The sequence below is a fragment of the Myripristis murdjan genome, chromosome 2 (genome assembly GCF_902150065.1).
Source record: "Myripristis murdjan chromosome 2, fMyrMur1.1, whole genome shotgun sequence".
Taxonomy (NCBI): domain Eukaryota; kingdom Metazoa; phylum Chordata; class Actinopteri; order Holocentriformes; family Holocentridae; genus Myripristis; species Myripristis murdjan.
Genome location: NC_043981.1, coordinates 8,397,566 through 8,419,669, shown reverse-complemented (window position 1 = coordinate 8,419,669; position 22,104 = coordinate 8,397,566). Strand labels below are relative to the sequence as shown.

The 22,104-nt window shown below is 40.8% G+C and overlaps 1 protein-coding gene across 1 annotated transcript in view; it reads left to right on the top strand.

Moving 5' to 3' along the window:
* Positions 1-22,104, top strand: part of ncam2 (neural cell adhesion molecule 2) — a 310,228-nt gene that overhangs the window by 274,854 nt on the left and 13,270 nt on the right. Inside the window, exons 13-15 of the mRNA XM_030066462.1 lie at positions 170-289; positions 2,351-2,472; positions 5,337-5,511. Of these exons, the coding sequence (XP_029922322.1) occupies positions 170-289; positions 2,351-2,472; positions 5,337-5,511 (417 nt within the window). The remainder of the gene's footprint in view (positions 1-169; positions 290-2,350; positions 2,473-5,336; positions 5,512-22,104) is intronic.

The following is a 22,104-nucleotide window of genomic DNA, read 5'->3' as shown; positions in this document are numbered from 1 at the left end:
CACTGCCAAAACAGAGTGAAACAAAATCAGGCGAACAGTCCGGTCACACATGAGATTAGCACAGCAGTGAGATAAATTTCCTGTTGTTTTTTTCATGATTTGCTCTGCTTTCTGCAGGACGGTAAACCGCATATTTTTCGGTTGACTAGATTCTGCTCTCTCCCACCAGCGACAGTGGTGCTGACAGGACTGGAGCCCAACACGACGTATGAAGTTCGAGTGGCGGCCGTCAACGGAAAGGGTCAGGGAGAGTTTAGCCACACGGAGACCTTCCAGACTTTACCCATCCGTAAGTCTATTTTTTTCACTCCTCTTCACTCTCTCTCAACTGCTGGGACATGACCAATAGTGAGCCTCAGCATCACACACTTATACCCATTACATGAAATCCAACCAGAATTGCGTTTATCTGCCATTGCAATGGATGCACAATGAATTTGACCAGGTTAATTGGTACTGAATACATGCCAGATGGTGAGTCACTGGAGGTGATCAAGTACAACATCAAGCCAAACGAGTACAAAATACGCAATTGATTTTGTGGCACGGTAAACATTCCCGCCTCGGAAACTCATTTGAACTAATATCAGAAACATATCTAGGTTCAGATTTCACAAAATGATGCAGGTTGCAGATGCGGAGCGCTACTAGCATTGGTACAGACTGCCGTTTCAACATGTATTCAACCTCTGAATGTTTCCTTGGATTCAGGGATGGACTAGTATACTGTATCGGTACAGGAGACCATCCATATTAGCTGATGTCAATAGCAAAAAGCAATGCTAAAACTAATTTTGGTTTTAATAGCAAAATGGTATCATTCCAGAAAGTAATTCAGAGATAGAGACAGCCTGTGGCCATAACGCCTGTAGCTATTTTATAACAGTAGCAAGCTGCTGGAATTGGTGGTAAATGTTGAGTTTTTAATTTAATTAATTAAATAAAGTGCTGCTCTTTGAATCACATGCTGTACCTGTTGAATGTGATTTGACAAAGGTTTTAAGTTAAAGTCTTATGTTCTGCTTGATACGTACATTCACCAATAAGTAAGGCAACAAACTCATTCATGTAGACTCACAGATACATTCGGCAAGCCCAATTGTCATTTTAGGAAAACAGCTGATCAGTAAAACAGTCTCACCAGCCGCTGTGTCTTATTCCCCCATAAATGGATCAGAGTTGACCTCTTACAGCTGACAAGTTAATGGAGCTGACTGATACAGGAGACTGCACCGGTCCTTTCTCAGGCTGCAGTGCAGTCATTGTGGCCATATTATCATCCAAAAATGTAAACTAAATGTCTTGTGTTAATAAGGTAAAAATATATAATCTGGTACTTTTTGTTACTTGGACACAGTAGCTTATTAGTGAGGCATTTGACAGCAAATTGGGTTAGGCAGTCTGGTACGGGCAAAGCTAAAATGTGGGTGGACAATGTTGACCCCTGCACACTGCTAAAACCAGCCTGTGTTAGCTATATTGGATGGGAAGATACTGGAAAAATATAATATAATTCTATTCCTTGTGGGATTACAAGTCTATTACAAAATCTAGGTAAAAAATAAACAGGTACCGTACAAAATGTAGCAAGACCTCTCATGTTGTCCAGACTTATGACAGGAGATTAAACATAAACATGGCACAAAAATAAATTCAGAGCCAGATTGTTCCAGAGTAGCAGCATTAGCACAGTTTGTAACAGGATTGGCCAGACAGTTATTTCATTAATAGGCATGAGCGACCAACTGGCAGCTATTTTCCACCCGTATGAACCTCCAGCATGCTTATATGTGGTATGGACGTTACGGTCTCTCATATTTCAGTGATATGAGTGCAGATCATTGGAGCGCTTGGAATAGGTCCTGTCAAATTTGTGTCTCAACATAAAACCGCTGCATTAAAATTATATAGTGCAGGGTTTTTATGATAAGTATTTTATTGAATAATTCTTGCAATCTGGCACAGTAGGATTGTAGTAAATCCAGGCAAGGCTACAGCGGAAAATAGTTTTCCACTGCTGAAATTATGTGTTTTCAGTGCAGCCACTGAAAATGAATGTTCAAAGTAAGACCCAATTAGCAAAATACAGTGAATCACAAGAATCACAAGTCAACATTAGTTACAGCCATGCACTGGAATTTGCCTTATTAATATGAATTTAATTCAACTTAAAGCTTCCTCTCTCCTTGTACTGCAGCCTTATCTCGTATCTCACGTTACCACCTGCTCCCCTCCTCTGAAATTCACACACAGGCTCTCTCTATTTCACACACACACACAGACACAAAGACACACTGTTTGCCATCTCTGCTGAACTTCTCCAACAGCCCTCTCCCTGTGTGTCCCTCAGGAGAACCGAGCCCCCCAGCGGTGCACGGGCAGAGGGGAATGGGCAAGGCCTACCGACTGGGGCTGGTCAAGCAGGATGATGGAGGAATGCCCATTGTGGAGTACATTGTCAAGTACAAGACTGTGAGTAACATGGCAACTCCCAATAGGGCTGTAGTCAGGATCAGCTTAGTCAAGTCCAAGTCTGGATCCAAGGCAATCAACCACTATTCAAGATTAACACCAAAACATGCATTAAAAAACATTTTAGTGTGTTTTCAAATGCAAAATAATGATTTATGAGTTTCTTAAATGACATTCCAGCTTATATTCTTGTTTTAGCCCATGTTCTACACTACATGCAGGTACATCTGCTGTTGCTGGATCTTGGATGCTAATGAAGTTTGTTCAAAACAGAGTCTTTACACTATAATCCAGATTAATAAACCACAGGCGCTCCATGCAATCTCAGATACACACAGTAACAGCTAGAGCCACACAGAAAACAATCATATAATCAATAGACATATTTACAACATCTCATGCTATTTTACTTTCTAAATTCATCTCTTCAGAAAATAATACGCTTGTTTTCATGCTACCCGGTTGGTCAGTGACATTTTCACTCTGCTAGACATGAGATGCTCGCCCATCTTTGCTGTAGTGCAGTTCAGTTTTAACATACCAGCCATTTTCCAAAGCATACCATAGCTGTTTTGGTTTTTGAATGTGTTAATCCTACCTCCCAGGCAGCAGTACATTTCCGTTCATTTCTTTATGGTATGAAAATCAACGTTCGGACATGTGAAACTAGCTTGAGATAGGTAATCAATCACAGTGAAGGCAATGTCCCATTTAAAGTAAGTCCAAAATGTCAAAGTGTTCTCATGGCTGAGACCGGGCTGGAGTACTGCAGCTGCAGGCATTGTCATGTAGTTCAATATTCATTACTTGCATGGGCTATTTTACACTGCTTACACAATTCTGAGCTAAACCGAACAGTGTTGTGGTTTGATGAATCAATCATGGTGGCCAGAACTTTATTGGAAAGAAAACATCCCATTTGGGCCGGCAGAGTAAAGGGGGAACTGAATAAATCATAGCAGGGAGAGACCAGCTGGGCTAAATAAGGACCGTCCAATTTAGAGGGTATATTTTCTTTAGTGCGCATTTTTTTTCCATGAGAAAGTCATAACAATGGATCAAAAACATAGATTTTTTTGTGTTTAATACAATAGCCACTCAGGATTAGGGACATATGGAGCGCATTTCCTTCTTGTTTGGAGTGTATGTGAGTCACTGGTTTGATGTGTTTCTGCTGAGTGATTCTGGGTGGGTGTGTGGGTGGCAGGATGCATAATGCTCTACTCGAGAATCTCTATTTTTCTATCCTTGTGTCACTTACAATTCATGGATTAAATGAGAGTGTACACAAGCTTTCAGAATTTGTTCATCCATTAAAACTGTTTTTTTTTTTTTTTTTTTGGTGGAGAATTGGAAAAAGCTGCACAAACTCGCAAGAGAAGGCAAGCATCTGACATGGGACTACGAATTAAAATAGATGGCAGCCTTACAAAAACTCTCCACAGGACTAAGTGGATTTGAACTGGTCCAAATCTTCTATCTCCCCGATGCTAATGTGTCCAAGCAGGCATTTCTCTGTCTCATTGAAAAAGTGACAGCGATTTAGAATAATACTGTTGCAGATGAAACATGCTGTGGAAAAGAGGGTCGGGAACTCACAGCGAGGCCTTTGAAGGTCACGTAAGAAGCCGATGCAGCGGGAAAAAGACAGATCCTCCACGCCCCAGTAATCCCCCGGCCTTGTCTGCCACCGTGAACACACAAACACACAAGTGTATCGTCATGGAAGGGCACACACACACACACCAAGGGCAAATGCAACGACAGTCTGTACACACAATGACCTGCGCACATGCATGTTGGTGTGCAGTCGCACATACAGACGCACACACACCTACTGTACGGGAAAGACACACACATCACCTTTATAGCTACATCACAGGTACTTCTCTATCCCTGAACATTTTCTCATATATCCATGGCTTGGACCTTGACTTTGTAATTCTTGACACTGAGCCATGATATGAAAAGCCCATTTTCCACTGTTCTCTGTCCTCTGACATTTGGAGGAAAAGGTGCCCAGGGGCTAAAACGGTAAGTATACAGTACATTTGGCATGCTGTCAATGTACAGCTCTCTGCCTGACGCCTCGGTTTCCATCACTTTGTTTGCAGTCAGCCTCAACAAAGGTGAAGGAGCAAGTAGAGCAGGGAAGAGGGTGGGAGGGAAGCAGATGAAGAATGTTGAGAGGGATGCATTTTGACAGAAAGAAAGACAGGAGACAAAGAGAGGGACACAGAGAGACAAAGGCAAAGGCAGAAAGCGATGAAGGGAAAATAGAGTGAGACCAAAAGAAAGAGCAAAGAAAGACAGAAAGGGACAAAGGCAGAAAGAGGCAATAACAGACTGAAAGAGATAAAGAGAATGCAGACAGAGACAACAACAGATAAAAAGACAAAGATAAAGACAGAGAGGAGCAAAGAAAGACAGCAGCAAAGAAAGACAAAGACAGAAGGATAAGAAGCAGAGTGGCAGTAAAATAGAGAAGAATGAAAGGGGTATCAGGGAAGTCATTGCAAGTCACGGTGAGAATTAGAGAATTAGCCGCTCTCTTTACCCATACATGTGCATCTGTGTGCATTTCACAACGGTGCTTCCATCTCTGATTCCAATAACTCGCACAATCCCCAGATTAAACATAAAGGCTAAGCCGTTGTTTATCAAGTGAAACAGCACGCTCTTCCTCTGCTCTTCTTTGATGTTTGCAGACAGAAATGAAATGTAGAGCATCAGCGATTAAAGTTGTAATGTATGCAAGGGTGTTGTTTTTTTTTTTTTGTTTTATCCACATGTAGGACTCTCTTTTACCCTGTCTCCCTTTCTTTTGTCCTGTCTCGCTGCCTTTTACCTCCCCGTCCTCTCAGGATAAAGAAGAACAGTGGATGACCAAGCTGGTTCCAGGAGCAAACGATTTCGCCATGCTGCAGCCGCTCCAGTGGAACACGCGCTACGAAGTGGAGATCACAGCGCGCAACGTGAAGGGCCTGTCGGAGCCCACCTTCTATCAGTTCTTCATGCCCCAGAAGCCCGACATTACAGGTAAAAGCGTGTCAAAGTTAGCCGTGGATACTCTTGCACTCTTACATATCATTTCCCAGTATGCCCCCTGACAATTCCCAGTAAACATTCCTGAACTCGCTGCATTGTCAGCATCCTTGCAAGTGGAGAGAGCAGTGGCGTTGGAAACAGTGACAGCAAGCGAGCCATTTTTCCCAGTCAAGAAAAAGCAAGTCGTCGCTCGAAATGCATATCTGGCGCCTGCACTGCATCCTGGTCTATCGAGGCAACTGTCAGAGGAGAAATTTGATGGATTTCTTTCTGAATGATTGTTGAGAGTTGGTGAGAAATAGAGAGTTCAGAAAGACAACCCTCGCTATCAAACTCCATTGAAGCTGTGCCAAAGTATCTCGATGTGAGGTCACATCGTCTATGTTTGGCCATTTATCCACGGGAATGAAAAAAATACACCACCAAATAAAAGAATGGGCCCAGAAATACATCAGCAGTTAGAGTCCTGCATGAAAAAAAAAAAAAATAAAATACCAGGAAGGCAGAACAGAGATGTTACTCACAACCACAGAGCAGTTTGCTGTTTGCATTAATTAAATTGCAGGTCAGATTTAAATGCTGTATTGGTTATTTATAGCCAACATGTAACAAAGACTGCACAATTACAGCATCATATTTACAAAAAAAAAAAAAAAAAAAAAAACAAGCAGCAAAATGTCAGCACAAAATCGAAGTAGGCAATTATCACAGTGAATTAATAAAAGGGTAGTCTGTAGTCTGCTGTCTGTATTGAATCTCACTCAGTTGACTTGGCCTAATTTTAATTTCGTAGTTATTTGGGTTTGGGTGTCGTGAGGTTGTAGACCAGAAACTTATGTGGAAGATCTGAGGTAGTTTCAGAACACAAACAAGGACCCATGTGTGACTCAATGGACATCACCTGTTTTTTGAACACTTTGAAATTTTGTTTAGGATGAATATTTTCCTTTAAAACACCATTCTGTTTCTCTTTATCCTCCCCTTTTCTGCTGCTTTTCCTCCGCCTGATACAAGTGTGGTAGCACTTTAGAACTCTGGACTAAAATGCATCACAAGCAGAATGTTTGGGCATGGATAGTTAAGCTTGTGTCCTTTTAGATGAAAGACTGACACTCAGACAGTCATGTAAGCAAATATACACAACACACATCTATTCCAGCCTCAGTCAGACTGGTCTTGGTTGTCCTTATGCTGAGGTTATGCAGTTCAGCTTTCAAAGTGCGTGGCTTCGGCGGGCCCATGTTGCTTGCAGCGCATTTTCTCTGTATCTTTGAGTCTTATGCTTAATGTTGCAGAGACAGAACGCTTGGATGCGCAGGATGCTTTCTCATTTCCGAGCCCTGCGGGCCATTTGGGATAACACACATGCACACGCCTGTGTGCATAAATACAAACACTTAACACTCCTGCTTTGAAGTATACAGCATGCAATGCCATAATACACATACTCTGAAATAAGAACACACACGCTTAAACACACACGCGCATGCAGACATGTGTATTGTTGAAATGTTATTCTTTCATTGCTCCCATGTGCACGTCCCCCTGCAGAGTCCCACGCTCGCACATGGAAAAAAACAAAGCAGAGCTGTTTCAGTGTTGTTGTTTTCCTTGCTTCTCCGAGCCTGTTACCACAGCCATTTGTGCTGCTTTGGATCGAGCAAGTGTTTGCCTCTGTCATTATTGCATTGGCTAAATGGCCTGTGAGAGTGTGTGCTGCTTTTCAAATAGAAAACAAGACCGGGAACAGCAAGCTTAAGGCGGGTCACTTCGATTGGCTGTCCTCTCTTGTTAGCGAACAGCGGTGCATCGTGGGAAAGAGCCCAGGAGAGGGAAGACAGGGAGAAAGCGCCTCGCCCTTAATATGTTTGTTTGGAGAGAAGCAACACAGGAGAGCTTTTTAGCCAAACAGCCAGTAAAGGAGCGTAGGCAGGAAGTATGTGAAAATCTGTCATGCTGAGAACACCAGGGGCAGAAACAGCCAGAGGATTTTGCAAACATCTCCGTTTCAGTAATATGAACCTGGCACACCTGAGAATCACTTTCTCTTTTTCTCATTTACTCATTTACTCTGTCTATTAACTTCTCTCCCTCTCTCTGTATTTTCTCACGCTGACTAATTTCCTCACTCATGCAGACAATAACACACACTACGGATTCTCCAATTACTGCCTTTCAATACCAGTTACCGAACGCAGCTGATACCAGTCCCATAGCAATTTATTGCATCATAATTGCATATTAACTGTACCGCATTTTAATTAAATAAAGGAGTAAATATCAACATTTCACAGCCAAAATGTGTGTGGAAAGTAGTACGATTATGGGGAGAATATTTTCACACATCCAGTAGAATGGACACAGTCTCAGATGTGCAATTTTAAAAAGCTCAAGTGAGGAGGATTACTACAAAATTGCACACTATCAAGGAAAAAAAAGAGGTCAAAGTACGGCAAAATGATCAAAACAAAAAACAAAAAAGACAACACCAAACAATATACAATCCAGGACAAACAGTCTATATTGCAATCGTCCAATGAGGAAGAATAATGCGTTTCAAAATCTCAGCATTTGCAGTCAAAAATGATGTATTAATTCCAATAATCTCAGAATGTAGTCCAGGTTAAACAGAAACAAAGTATTTTCTGCTGCACGAATTCAGGTTGGTGTATTGAAGCCGTCTCCATCATTATGAGATGTGAAATATCTGCTAGTTGACAATTGTGTTGACACCATCTAGGTGAATTCTGTCTTTTTGCAGCCACTCTCTTCTCAGTTTTCAATGTATTATGCATTTGCAGGGCTCTGGGCTCTCATGAAAGCTTTTTTTTTTTATTATTTATTTTCTTTGCAACCCCTTCTTCTCTCGCCCATGTTAGGTTCTAGCAGGCTGCCTAACCTTCTCCCCTCTTCCTCTCAGAGAATGCTGAAGGAAGAAACGTCATTGACTGCAACACTGCCCTTGATTCCTTTTCAGTTTACTCCTCTTCCTTCAAGCCTTTTTTCAAATTAAAGCGCTCCCATGCTTTCTTTCTATCTCCTAAATCACCGTGCTGTCCCCATGCCCTTGCAAATGACAGCGTTCTGTCTTGACCGGTCTTTTCTTTTTTGCCTTGTCAAGCCTTTTGCATTTCTCTGCCAGAGTGCCTGAGTGATGGAGAGACTTTTTGTGCTGCGATTTGCTTGCCAAATGTTTTCCTCCTTACAGTATGCTGTTACCTTGACATCATTATGGCCTCTGTGGTATTGCTTGTGTGGAGTTTTGTTGTGACTGCTTTACTTTCTCACCTCTCTCTCTCTCTCTCTCTCTCTCTCTCCCTTCTCTCTCTCCCTCTCTCCCTTTCTCTCTCCCGCTTGTCTTCTTCCAGTCATGCACCATAAAAACACAGTTGATTGAAACAGCCGCCATACATTTTGTTTGTGGAGCATTGCAATAATCTCATCAGAGCACTTCAAGAAATAATCTGAAAAGGGCCTCTCCTGTGAGCTCAAGTGAGACTTTCCTGGAAGTGATGCCAGCAAATCAAAATGGATACTTTTATCGCCGCCCATTAGATTAATCAACTCACACATAAACGTTCTCCTTTTTTTTCATAACAGAGTGCAGTGGAAAAGACAGGGCTTAACAATCAACTGTGCTGTTAATTTATAATGCGGCTTAACAAGGGTAAAAACTTTTGATTTGGAGTTTTATGATACTGAATAAGTTTGATGACTTTCCCTGTAACTACAAATTAATTACCAATAACTTCAAGACAGAGCAGCATGGACACTTTTAATCAAATATTATGCCGAGTAAATCTCCAGAGCTAGACCAATAAAGAAAAGCTAAAAGGTTTATAGAAATTGTGAATCCTTTTATTGTAGTTGAACAATGACTGATTTTTTAATACAGTCTTTGCAAATAACTCTGATACTCTGAACACTGGAACGACTGATTTGACAGAAAATACTCTTAGATTAAAAATTGACAATATGCACTTAAGATAAACCAACGAATGATAATGTCAAGACTTTGAGGGATGCATTGGGAGGCAAACTCTTGCCATCAGGACGTTAAACACCTCTCTAATCCGAGACTCGCATCTTCCTTACTTGTCTGTAAATCTTATCAGCCGGAGCAGATTCACTCTCAGACAAAACAGCGTCGTTGTCGAAGCGTTCGAACGTTTCATCAAAGGTTACAGACAATGTGAGTGAGGGGGAGAAGGACGGAGGGGCAGAGATGGAGAAAGAGCAGAAGTGGTGACAAAGCCCTGAAGCAGTCGGCTTAAAGCCCTGACAGAGTCAAGTGTTTAACTGCAGGTTTTTGCTTTCTTATACATCTCTGGTTTTTAGGAATAGTCAGCAGAAAGTCTCTCTTGGGACCTCAGGCTGCAGCACACAGACAAATACACCGAGTAATATTTTCCGCCACGGCCTGATAAATAAAGGTGCATAAGCCACTGATCCTCTGCGAAAACAGCTTTGGCCTGTTCCAGAGTATTTTTCTATGCAATAAAGTATATTAAAATAATGCAACTGCAATATGAAAATGGAATTATTAAATCCCTTCATCTTAATTAAATTTCTTATATCGTAATTCTCAAATATTGAAACAGTAGTGACATAAGTTTTTTTTTTTTTTTTTTTTTTTTTTTTTTTTTTAGCACAGTAGCTGTTAAAGGAAAAATCTCCTTCCATAATAATCAGGATATTTGTTTCAAAGTTTGATTGAATTTGGAGTTTGATTTAATTAGCCTGGGGGAGAAAAATCTCTTCAAAGTTGCCAACTAAAAGTTATTTCTCTAACTGTAAATTCCCACTTGCTATAAATCTCTAAACCAGAATTTGATTTCATTAGTTTTAAAGGTAGATTTTTTTTCAAACCATCCATTGCACATCTTATATGTAAAATAATCAATAAATACATTTGTTCCAAAATATGAAACAGGGACTTTTACTATCTTCCTCTATAGGGACTTTTTGATGGTAAGTTTGTTACTCAGGTCTTTGGGTGACAAAGTATTAGTTTTAAGTCCATGATGTTAACATACACTAGGCTACCAGTCAAAAGTTTGGATATACCTTCTCATTCAGTGTTTTTTCTTTATTTTTACTACTTTCTAGATTGTAGATACTGAAGACATCAAATATATGAAGCAGGATATATGGAATTATGTAGCAAAGAAAAAATTGTTAAATAACTCTAAATATGTTTTAGATAGATAGGTGTGAATTTCCCAGTCTGGGATCAATAAAGTATACCTATCTATCTATCTATGTTTTATATTTTAGGTTCCTCAAAGTAGCCACCCTTTGCTTTGTTGACAGCGCTGCAAACCCTTGGCCTTCTCTCAGTGAGCTTCATGATGTAGTCACCTGAAATGGTTTTCACTTCACAGGTGTGCCTTGTCAGGGTTCATTTGTGGAATTTCTTGCCTTCTTAATTGGGTTGGGACCATCAGTTGTGTTGTGCAGAAGTCAGGTTACTACACAGCCGACAGCCCTATTGGACAACTGTTAAAATTCATATTATGGCAAAAACCAATGAGCTAAGGAAAGAGAAACGACAGTCCATCATTACTTTAAGAACTGAAGGTCAGTCAGGCCGCAAAATTGCAAAAACTTTGAATGTGTCCCCATGTGCAGTCACAAAAACCATCAAGCGCTACAACGAAACTGGCACACATGAGGACCGCCCCAGGAAAGGAAGACCAAGAGTCACGTCTGCTTCTGAGGACAAGTTCATCCGAGTCACCAGCCTCAGAAATCGCAAGTTAACAGCACCTGAGATCAGAGACCAGAGAAATGCCACACAGAGTTCTAGTGGCAGACACATCTCTACATCAACTGTGCAGAGGAGACTGCGCGAATCAGGCCTTTATGGTCAAATAGCTGCTAAGAAACCACTACTAAGGAAAAGCAACAAGCAGAAGAGATTTGCTTGGGCCAAGAAACACAAGGAATGGACATTAGACCAGTGGAAATCGGTGCTTTGGTCTGATGAGTCCAAATTTGAGATCTTTGGTTCTAACCGCCGTGTCTTTGTGAGATGCAGAAAAGGTGAACGGATGGATTCCACATGCCTGGTTCCCACTGTGAAGCATGGAGGAGGAGGTGTGATGGTGTGGGGGTGCTTTGCTGGTGACACTGTTGAGGGTTTATTCAAAATTGAAGGTACACTGAACCAGCATGGCTACCACAGCATCCTGCAGCGACATGCCATCCCATCCGGTTTGTCCTTAGTTGGACCATCATTTATTTTTCAACAGGACAATGACCCCAAACACACCTCCAGGCTGTGTAAGGGCTATTTGACCAAGAAGGAGAGTGATGGAGTGCTGCGGCAGATGACCTGGCCTCCACAGTCACCGGACCTGAACCCAATCGAGATGGTTTGGGGTGAGCTGGACCGCAGAGTGAAGGCAAAGGGGCCAACAAGTGCTAAACACCTCTGGGAACTCCTTCAAGACTTTTGGAAAACCATTTCAGGTGACTACCTCTTGAAGCTCATCGAGAGAATGCCAAGAGTGTGCAAAGCAGCAATCAAAGCAAAGGGTGGCTATTTTGAAGAATCTAAAATATAAAACATGTTTTGAGTTATTTCACACTTTATTGTTTACTACATAATTCCATATGTGTTCATACATAGTTTTGATGCCTTCAGTGACAATCTACAATGTAAATAGTCATGACAATAAAGAAAAAACATTAAATGAGAAGGTGTGTCCAAACTTTTCACTGGTAGTGTACTAAAGTTGAACTTCAGTGCTTTTCTTTAATCATTACATTAATCAATCATTGTTAGTGTAGCACATGCTCCATATACTGTACAGTGTACTGCAGTAGAAAGTGCTTTGATAACTACAACAAAACATGTCAGTCATAAAAAAGAGGAATTGAAAGGCTGAGCAAGACAAAAGAATAACAACAATACCAAAAAAACAATGGAAAGAGAGCAAAGAAAACAAAAAATATAAGTCGAAATATTGCAAAAGTAAAACACCAAGAGCTTTTGAAATGCCTCAGAGTGTGAGCTTCTCACAACTCCCCTATGAACCGAGCTGGACCCAAAAAAAAAGGTTATTACAGTTAGGAGCAGTAATTGCTGTGGAAAAGTACAATAGCTGGCTATTTTGCTATTTGGTGTGTGTGTGTGTGTGTGTGTGTGTGTGTGTGTGTGTGTGTGTGTGTGAGTGAAGGTGCTTTGCTTTTCAAAAGTTTTTTTTTTGTGTTTTTTTTTTTTTTTCCCCCACTGTGGCAGTGCTCCAGTCGGGCTCAGGCCTCGGGCACATGTGAGCCGCTCCAGGCGTCTCCAGCGGCCCCATGTGCCATTCAGAAAAATTGAAACTTAAATATCTCACCGTCTGCTGGACTGTTATAATTGCAGATGTGGACTTTGATCAGTCGTTACAGTTTGAAATGGGAGCACTTAGCACTGTGAGAGTCCTCTTCGTTGGAAATTGTCCTTCAGCAACATCTAAGGCAGGTTACTTCTCGTCAAAATGGAGCTCAACCTCTTTGGACAGGAAATAGTCGGGCTGGGCAATATGGACAAAATCAAACATCCCAATTTCTTTGACTGAACATCTCAGTATATTATGCTGTAGGGAGGACTTTCATAACATATTCACACACAAGAGATTTTTAACAAACAATCATTAGTAAAGTGGAGATGACCAAGTGGGTAGAAACAAATATTAGATCAGCTGGAACAGTCTAATAAGGTCAGAAAATTGCATCTTTTTACTGTAATGCAGACTTTAAAACCAGGAAAGGACAAAACCTATATATATCAGTATAGATTTTGTCTTAACTGTCAGTATATCTTTTTTGCATGTGCATGCATATGTATTGGTTTGCTTTTTTCAACTTGAGTTTCAGCTTTGAAGATTAAAGCAAACGTACTTGAACTACTCTTGAAATAAGGTATCCCTCCGGACAGGAGCAATTATAGGAAAGTGGACCAGATCTTTTTGAAGTCGTTTGGGGTTCATTGTTAAGGACGTCATAGAACTTGGAAGTTGAGAGTCATTTCCCGTGGTTTTTCATTTCCTCTAAACTAGCTCTTGAGTGTACTTCAATCACATCAGAGCTTGCTTGGCGCCTCTTTGGAAAGGGCCTAAAGGGGCGAGTCATCCCTCTCCTTAAAACTAGACAGGATTTAATGATTGTGTTTACTTCTCTCAGGGCCTCCTCACACAAACTTTCCCTCCAGCACTCCTCAGCAGATACCAAAGACAGCGCTCAGGAAACATCCTCAGTCACATCCACTAATGATCATGTTTATCCCACTACAGATTAGCACCTGCAACCTTCCCAATCAATGGGCGTCCGTTTGCTCATCATCAATCGAGTGACTACCTCTCAGATCCAATCGAGGGAGAGTCAATCACTGCACGGGCCTGATGAGTTTATATTGTCAGAGCAAGATGCGTATGAATGGCTTCGAGTCCCGTCCAAGCAGCTGAATGGCTAGCATTAGCAAGCCATTGAATAATACTCCTAATGGCCCTATATATCAAGAACTAATCAGAAAAAGGGTTAATAGAGCAGGAAAATGAGAATTAATGACCAGTGTCTTTAAAGACGAAGAAAGTTTTTAAAAACCCTAATCAGGAAAAATAAAACAGGTATTTCCGAGAGGCTGTGATAAATGTTCAAAGACCCCTCATCCTGCACTGAAAGTTAAATAAACTAGTTGCTATTCTTTTCTCACTTCCATTGCAGAGAGTTGTAATGCTTTTTTCATGGCACCGACTGAGACTTTGATGATAATTTAAACCTGATAATATGAAATGTACTTTATGGGGTTGGCTAACATGGAAGAATTGATGTTAATAATGTAGTCAGTTTAAATTTAATATGGGTAAAAAGTTGTAGTGTGTGTTTTAAACTTTGGCATGCAGCAGTCATGCAATTTGTAATGGCTATGTTGCTAATCTAACATTAACAAAAGACTGAAACATCAAATTGAAAGAATTGAAGAATATAGAGTATTATCTGGGCATGTATCTGTAAGAGTATCTGCAAGAAAGAGGAGAAAAACTGTCTCAAAATCTTTATTGATGTTGCAAAGTCTTGACCAAGGCGACTCGAATGCAGATGAAGCTTCAGTCCTTTGAGGAGCGAAGTGCGCCTCTTTGCTCCATTCTGGCATTTTTTAAAATTGCACTGATTAGCCTAAAGGGAGCACTACAACATTTGTTTACTGATATTGCACCATATCCCAGATGTTGCTGATTAGATTTCAACCAAACGTCGGGGAATGATGTGTCAGAAACATGTTAGACGACATTTTTCATAGTTATTGCCCTCCTACGAATCTGCATCGTTCACGTTCGCCTCCATCGTGTTTATTTTTCAAGACGGAAACTCAATTAAGTTTCGATTAGTGTCCATAGTAGGAAATCCAGAATCGCTATAGTTGTTGTGACTCTGTGAACCGCGCAAGTGCTCAGCCTGTCGCCGCATGTGCCCACTAAATCCACTGTCAGCAGAAAGGCATGAAATAGGGAGAGATGGCCCAGCGTGGACAGCTACATGGCCAGGAGAAAATACAGGAAGAGGGCAGAGTCAAAATGTCATCAGAGAAGCTGCAGGCTCGGCGGCGCACACCAAGCGGAACATTGAGGATGCGCTCGCCGCTTTTCTGTGTGTGTTTGGCGCGGCATGCCGCAGCACATCAGGGACTGTGGCATCGCTGAGGCACACGGAGTCGATGAGGACGGTTTGTGGGACATGACAGTTGATCAACTAAAAGCTGCCATCGAGCTGTTGTACATGCATAAGGCGCAGGGGGCATAAAGCGTGGACTGGGGCGGCTTTTGTTTGGCTGATTGGGGCTGATTCTTCAAGGAGACCAAGTCCTGAACATCTGCTGTCAGTTTTAGTGAAAAGCAGTCTTAAAATATTAAAAGAAAGAAAATGTTTCCTCTGAACACAACATAAATATTCACAATGCTGTCAATCCCCTTAGATTATTCTCCATCAAAAGAATGGAGCAATACATTAGACCATGCATGGTGGTCAGTCAGCTGCAAATATAGTCCCCAGCTGCAAATTTCAGCATTATGTGGACAAATTATTTTATCTAGATATGGCTCTCAAGTGTAAGAATCCCAGATTAGGTTTCTTATGCTCGGGTTGCTTCATTACTTTATAAAAGGAGACCTGCAGCACATACAGTGGAAATTGCCAATTAAATGTTAAAGGATAAAGCACTGATTTTGTGTTTTTACAGTTTTTTTTTTGACAGCAGTGTTGGACCACTTTCGTAACAGAAACAAAGTGCTTTCATTAATGGCACTGATCAAATCCCTGCATTAGGAATCTAAGAAGTAATAGCAGCTCAACTTTATGAAAACAAGAACATTATCTTCTTAAGGCTTATTTACACAAAATACAGATACAAATGTGTAACTTGTGGCTTAAAGTGCAGGGTAACTCTATGGCTTTGAATCCTCACGACACGTTTTTCTCCCAGTCCCGGTGAAGGCCGACGGGTGAATGGCAGAAAGTACAGCGCGCGTGTTTGTCCAAAAACATTTTCTGAAATTTACTACATTCACTGTGTCATTGACCACATCTGCATTTACCATTTCAGAAATACTATCTCCATGGATTACATGCTTGGACCTTAGTGGTTAAAAATCTGTGTGAGCTACAGTCTTAGGGTCCAGATGATTTATGGTTTAGGTGTTGTTTTAGGGTTAACAGTCACTTTATTTCCATTTCCTGGGAGGTGCCGAACCTAGAAATCCCAATATTCATCTGTCCATTGCACTATGGAGAGAGTTTTCCGCAGTGGAGACTCCGGAGCAGTAGTCAGTAGTAATCCACCTCACATGCCGGTTGCCAACAGCTGTTAAAAAGGAAGAAGTGTCTGGCATCCAACCAGGTGCAGCCTGGTCTATGTTTGTACTTTGGTTTGTAAGTCAAATAAAAAGTCAAAGCAGACTTCTTTACTTTCCAACCTGCAGAGCCTCTGAAAATAATCACTCCCATGATCAGCCACTGCTATGAGTTGATCTATAATGTTCAAATAAGGAGCAGCAGTGAGGCAATTTCTGTGTGGGAGGGGCTTTTAAATAAATAGAGGGCAATGCTGCTCTCCTCTTATACTGAATGATCCCCTGCCATCAAATTGATACAAGAGGCAATGATGTCTGTGGAAGTTATTCCCCGTAATATATACAGCAGGTCAGAGTGATAAACTGCCTCCAGTGGCTTAACGTCTGAAGCTGCAGTGTGCATGTAAATTTCATCATCCTCGTCAAGAAAAGGAGGGACAATCGTCTTCTCATCCTCAAGGTTAAAGCGCCATTTATTTCTGTAAAAAAAAAAAAAAAAAAAAAAAAAAAAAAGAGTTTAAAGCTCCTGTTTAATCTGTCATGCTTTTCAATTTGTCAACACGGGTTTGGAAAAAGAGTCTATTGGTGATAGAGATGCCTTGATATTTGACACTTAGGTTTCATTCAGAGTTGGAATTTGCAGGTGAATGAAAGCATTTTTTGTCCTCACTGAAAACAAGATTTGAGATATACTAGAGTTGTGAAAGCAACAAAAGCTATATCGAGAATCAGCAATGGACCTAGTGTACAGTCCTAATTTTTACTGATATTTATATATATATTTATATACACACATAGATACAGATAGATATAGATAGAGAGATACAGTAGATACACAGTTCCTTGCTGGTATTCAAGGTACAGCAGAATGTGCTGGGACTGGCCTTGATCATTCAGCTCTTATGAATGTCATGAATGTTACTGTCAGTCCAGCTCAGCTTTACTGCTGTCCACCTACACGCCAGAGTATTCAGGGTGTGGTAGTCACACATAGCAGGTGGATCCTTGAAAGTCAAACACTGCCTGTGCAAATCTGACAGATCTGTTGGACAGCAGTCTGCAGGTGTTTCACAGAGAGCTCCAGTACTATTGAAACTATGACATTGTACATCACTTTGCACATCAAATCATACAGTGAAAGATGTCCATGTACGACTGTGAAGTTGTTTTTTTTTTTTGTTTTTTTTTTTTTTGTGCACAGGGTCCATAAACAAAACAATTTCAAACAGGAAAAGATTATATCAAGTTGTCATTATTTCATTAATCTTGATATGCAGTGACAACTATGCTCCGTTTTTTTTCAGGTGCTCTTCCAGCCAATGATACACCGCATGTGTATTTTAGTGAATCCCATAATAACTCAGGTGCAGGCTGTATCCCACTGGAAATTATCTCCAAATTTTGGAGTAAATATAATACACGGTTGGCAAAATTACTATAAGCAAACAAGCATGTAACGTATCAATCCAACCTCAAACTGTCAAGCTCCTGCTAAGCACTTTATGGTAAGACTCCTTATCAGCTGAGAGTCTGATGTTTATGAATTTCACTCTTTTAGTCTAAGAGTTTTTGCTGGCAGACCAAAAAATGACTATTTAATAAAATCTTCATCCGTGCAAATACTTTGGATCTTTAAATATGGCACCCTTAAATACTTTTGGGCATCCCTTCAAATAAAAATGATATTATTCAGCTTTCAATTTAAAACTGGGTGTCTGCATGGTGCCTTCTTTAACTTTTTAACTATGTGTGACTTCCTATTCACAAATACCAGTTTCAGGGTTCACTAAATGTTTTACCACTTGTTTCAAATTCACAGGATTAAATGTTACGTTTCAGGAAAAAAAAATCTTTCAGAAATTATTGTAAATCCTCCATTATTTTCAGTATCTGTTTCAGTTTAAGTCCCAACACAACTGTAAATGTCCCTGTTTATCTAACGTAGCACCTTGAAGCTGTGTCAAACTGTAAGGCCTGATTTTGGGAGTCTTTGGCAACGCTTTCACACACATTTGAAGGTACCTGCCCATCTCAGCAGAGTGTAAGCACAACTCATGATTTCTCAACAAGACACTGAATCTTAACTTTGAACATTGCAAGAAGATGGAATCGCAGCTGAATGAAACACTGAATTGATTTCCATCATAACTAGAGAATGAGTAAGGACTGTAGATTTGAAAATGTAAACATCTATCGACAATAAAAAAGGCTTAAGGGCACTGCAGTCTTGTGATGAAAAAGTGTGAGGCAGGATTTCGAAAAAAGAAAAAAAGAAAAAAAAAGATTATTTTTTCCCTTTCGCTCCTGGAATCTGTGTATGCTTCAGGGGAGCCAGGGAGGTGTTGTTTACTGCCTCTGAGTCTGTGGCTTCAGCAGTCAAATGAACTCAGATAAACTTTCAAAAGGTGAGATACAACACAGTAGCCTGTGGCGGTGAGAAAATATTGATCCAATCTGCGAGCCTCAAATCCCATATCCCCCGATTCACAAAAACACAAAGTGTTTTAATTAGAGCAGCTTGCCACAAGCCTCTCTCTCTCTCTCTTTCATTCTCACTCCATTTCTTCCTCTCTCCCTGTTTGGCTCTCTTTGTGCCCTGTATCTCGTCCAATCTCCATTGTCCAGGGTCTGGACTAAGTGGGGAGAGAGGAGAGAGTCACTGGGGTGTAACAAACAGCGACAACTTTCACCAGTCTGGTCAATGTTTACTGCACTGTAAAAAATAAATCCAGCCTGTGTGCCACACTGAATATGCAGTTTAAATTAAACAAAATTCAACAGAATAGAAATGTGAGCATGCAGCTACATTTGAGATATATGTACTATTGTGAATTAATGCTAAAATTGAATTCTTTAAGTAAAAGCAAAAATGATAGCTCTGTGAAATAATCGCCTTGTTTTGACGTGATGAGGTGCCTGATTTTTTTTATTCTGCCACCTAGTTTGTCTCTTTAAAAGACAATAGCAATCGCAAAAGGACTTTTCAATCCTTCAATTCCTTTTCCTATTTTATTTGTTCCGAGGAACATTGTTGATATCAGACATCCCTCGTTTGGGTATTGTCTTTGTCTTGCCACTGAATGGCCACTTGGAGAGATGAGACAGTAGACACAACAGAGAAAGCTCTGGTGGGATTCAGCCCACGCTCATTAGGTGCATTTTTATTTATTTATTTATTTTGGTTGCCGACTCAACCACTCAAATGTCTTTGGGCACTCGCACCTTCATGTTAATGTCTGTTTTTCTACATAGACCAGGGATTCTCAAGCTTTCCTACCTCCAGGCTCCACCTGTTTGTAATCACAATGAAGCAAGGCTCACCTTGCTTCATTGCTAATTCTTTTGGCTTATATTATACTGTCACCCTCTATTCATTTTGTGCCAAAGTGTGATTTCCTCACTGGAATTTTACAGACTGATTTTATGTGATGTTATGATTTTAAAATGCACATATTTAAACAAGGAAAATAATTCTCTTTATCCATCATTATTTATGACAAAGTGGGAAGAACGAGAACGAACTAGATCAATTTGTAGGCCAGTATGTCGCCAGTGAAGGACATTCAAGGGGACGCACTGTAAAGTCTCAATTTTAGCAAGTCATTTTGTCTTAATATTCAGTGTTAAAATCTTGTTTTTCGTCAGACAAGTTAAAATATCTGCCACCGGGATGAAATAATTGCGTTTGTTTTCATTGCTAATACAGAGTCTGCAAGTGGTGTTGAAAACTAAGGGACTTTAAGGGGCTGGTATTGGATTGTCCGTCGTGCTATACACACGTGTACAGTGCATCAGACACTGGTTTTGCATCTGTCAATTAAGTGTCATTTTCTTAAAACCACTGGGCTGATCTGCCTTATTCTGCCTTGTTTCACCATATTTCTACTCAAAACAAGTGAATCTACATTGGAAACAAGTTGGATTGTCTCATCCCACAGGCACATTTTTTTTTACAGTGCAGTGGATGGTCAACAGTGATTGAGAAACACTGAGCGTCAACAGAAGAGCACTGCTTCATACCGTAGGTGTGTTCATTCACCCTGTCTTCACATTGATGGTTATGGCTGGTCGGGTTTGACCTCCAGCTGTCCACGCTGAGCCTACACTGAAAGTTCAGTTTGCTCAGCCTCAGGATCACTGCAGGTCACAGCGCTATATGGCTGCGTCCTCTGGGAACCTCTCTTTCCAGCGCTGGCTTCTTTTCTTCATTATTTTCAGTTGAGAGGAAACCCTGTTTTTTTCGTTCCCCACTGAGCTGAGAGCTTGCAACATCGTCAGAGTGCTGACCGCTAAGAGTTAAAATATTTCAGCTTCTTGCAAAAAGTTCCTGCTTTGCTTCCCATGTGGATCTCTTTAGTGCTGTTGGCTACAAAACAGAGGTGCACAGGGGTAGACACAGGGGCTAAAGCATCAACATGGCCATGCTGATGCTCGCTCGCTTCCTCTGAGCCACGATGTGGTACAGTGTAGTCTGATAGTTTACAGTCAGTTTGAATTTTAGGAACCAGTGGTGCTGGCTGACAGTTGGCATGGGATAATAAGATTAGATGTAAGGCCTGAGCTCAAATAGAATTAAAAAGCATATGGTTCCTTGGTTTGGGCCTGTGTGAAATGAGCTTTACTGTCTTTTGGTGCCATTTTGTCAAATCATCACAGATATTTTTTCTGTCTTTTTAAGTTCTTGAAAAACAGATAGGAGGCTGGGAAGCCTCTTAGCCTCTGATGTTAATGATAGTAGGGTTGGTTACTCTGTGAAATAAGGAGCTTCTAGTCTTGATGAAAAAGAGATCCAAAGTACTCCGAAATAGGTTAAAAAGCCTTTATAGTTGTTGGCCATTCATTATAGAAAAAAGTGTAAAAACTATGCCTGATGGGTAATCAGCTTTTCATAATGAATAGCCAAGTGGTGCAAAATAGCTTTTGAACCTATTTTAGAGTGGCTTGGATCTTTTGTTTCCTCAGTGTTAAAAAATAATGAATTTCTTTTTTTTTCCACCAGTGTCTGTTGACTTTATAGGCGGAAAAAAACGTTAAGGCTGCAATTGATTTGTTTTGGGGGAGATTTGGTGGATTCACGCTAATAATGGAGATCCTCCACTGAGGATTGCATGGAGTTGTGGATTAGCACTTATCTTTGTGTTGGAAACTATCCAGCTGACTCCTGAGGAATTCACTGACCTTCAAGTGATTTTGAAAGTAGCAATGTAAAAGTTTCAGAGTGTGTTTGCTCCTCTTTAGTACAACTTAAGAGTTTCTGGACACGGGTTTCTCACCTACTGACTGTACATGCACCTACTTTGCGCATCGGGGCAGCAGGGTGGAGCAGCGAGGAGGCTGACCTTCAACCAGAACTCATGAAGTGTTTTTGAGGAACACACTGAAACCCCACCAGCACCGGGGCAGCTGTGCTGCACCTGACCTGCCCTCTGACTCTCTCAGCCGAGAGCGGGGAAAGGAAAAGGAGAATTTCCCCTTGTGGATCAATCAGATATTAGATATTTGTTTGAGAAAATATATGACCAAGCATTGCTCAACAAAAGTCTTAAGGCAGATAAGGCAGATCAGCCCACTAGGATCAAGAAAATGACACTTGACTCAAGAAAATTCACGAAACAAGTTGATAAGCATTTGAAACAAGTGGGATTATCTCATCACATTGGCAGATTTTTTGCAATCTCAAAAAAAAAACAATGAGAAAACACACACACTTCACACACTGTTTCATCATTAACATGTTTCAACTACTGCC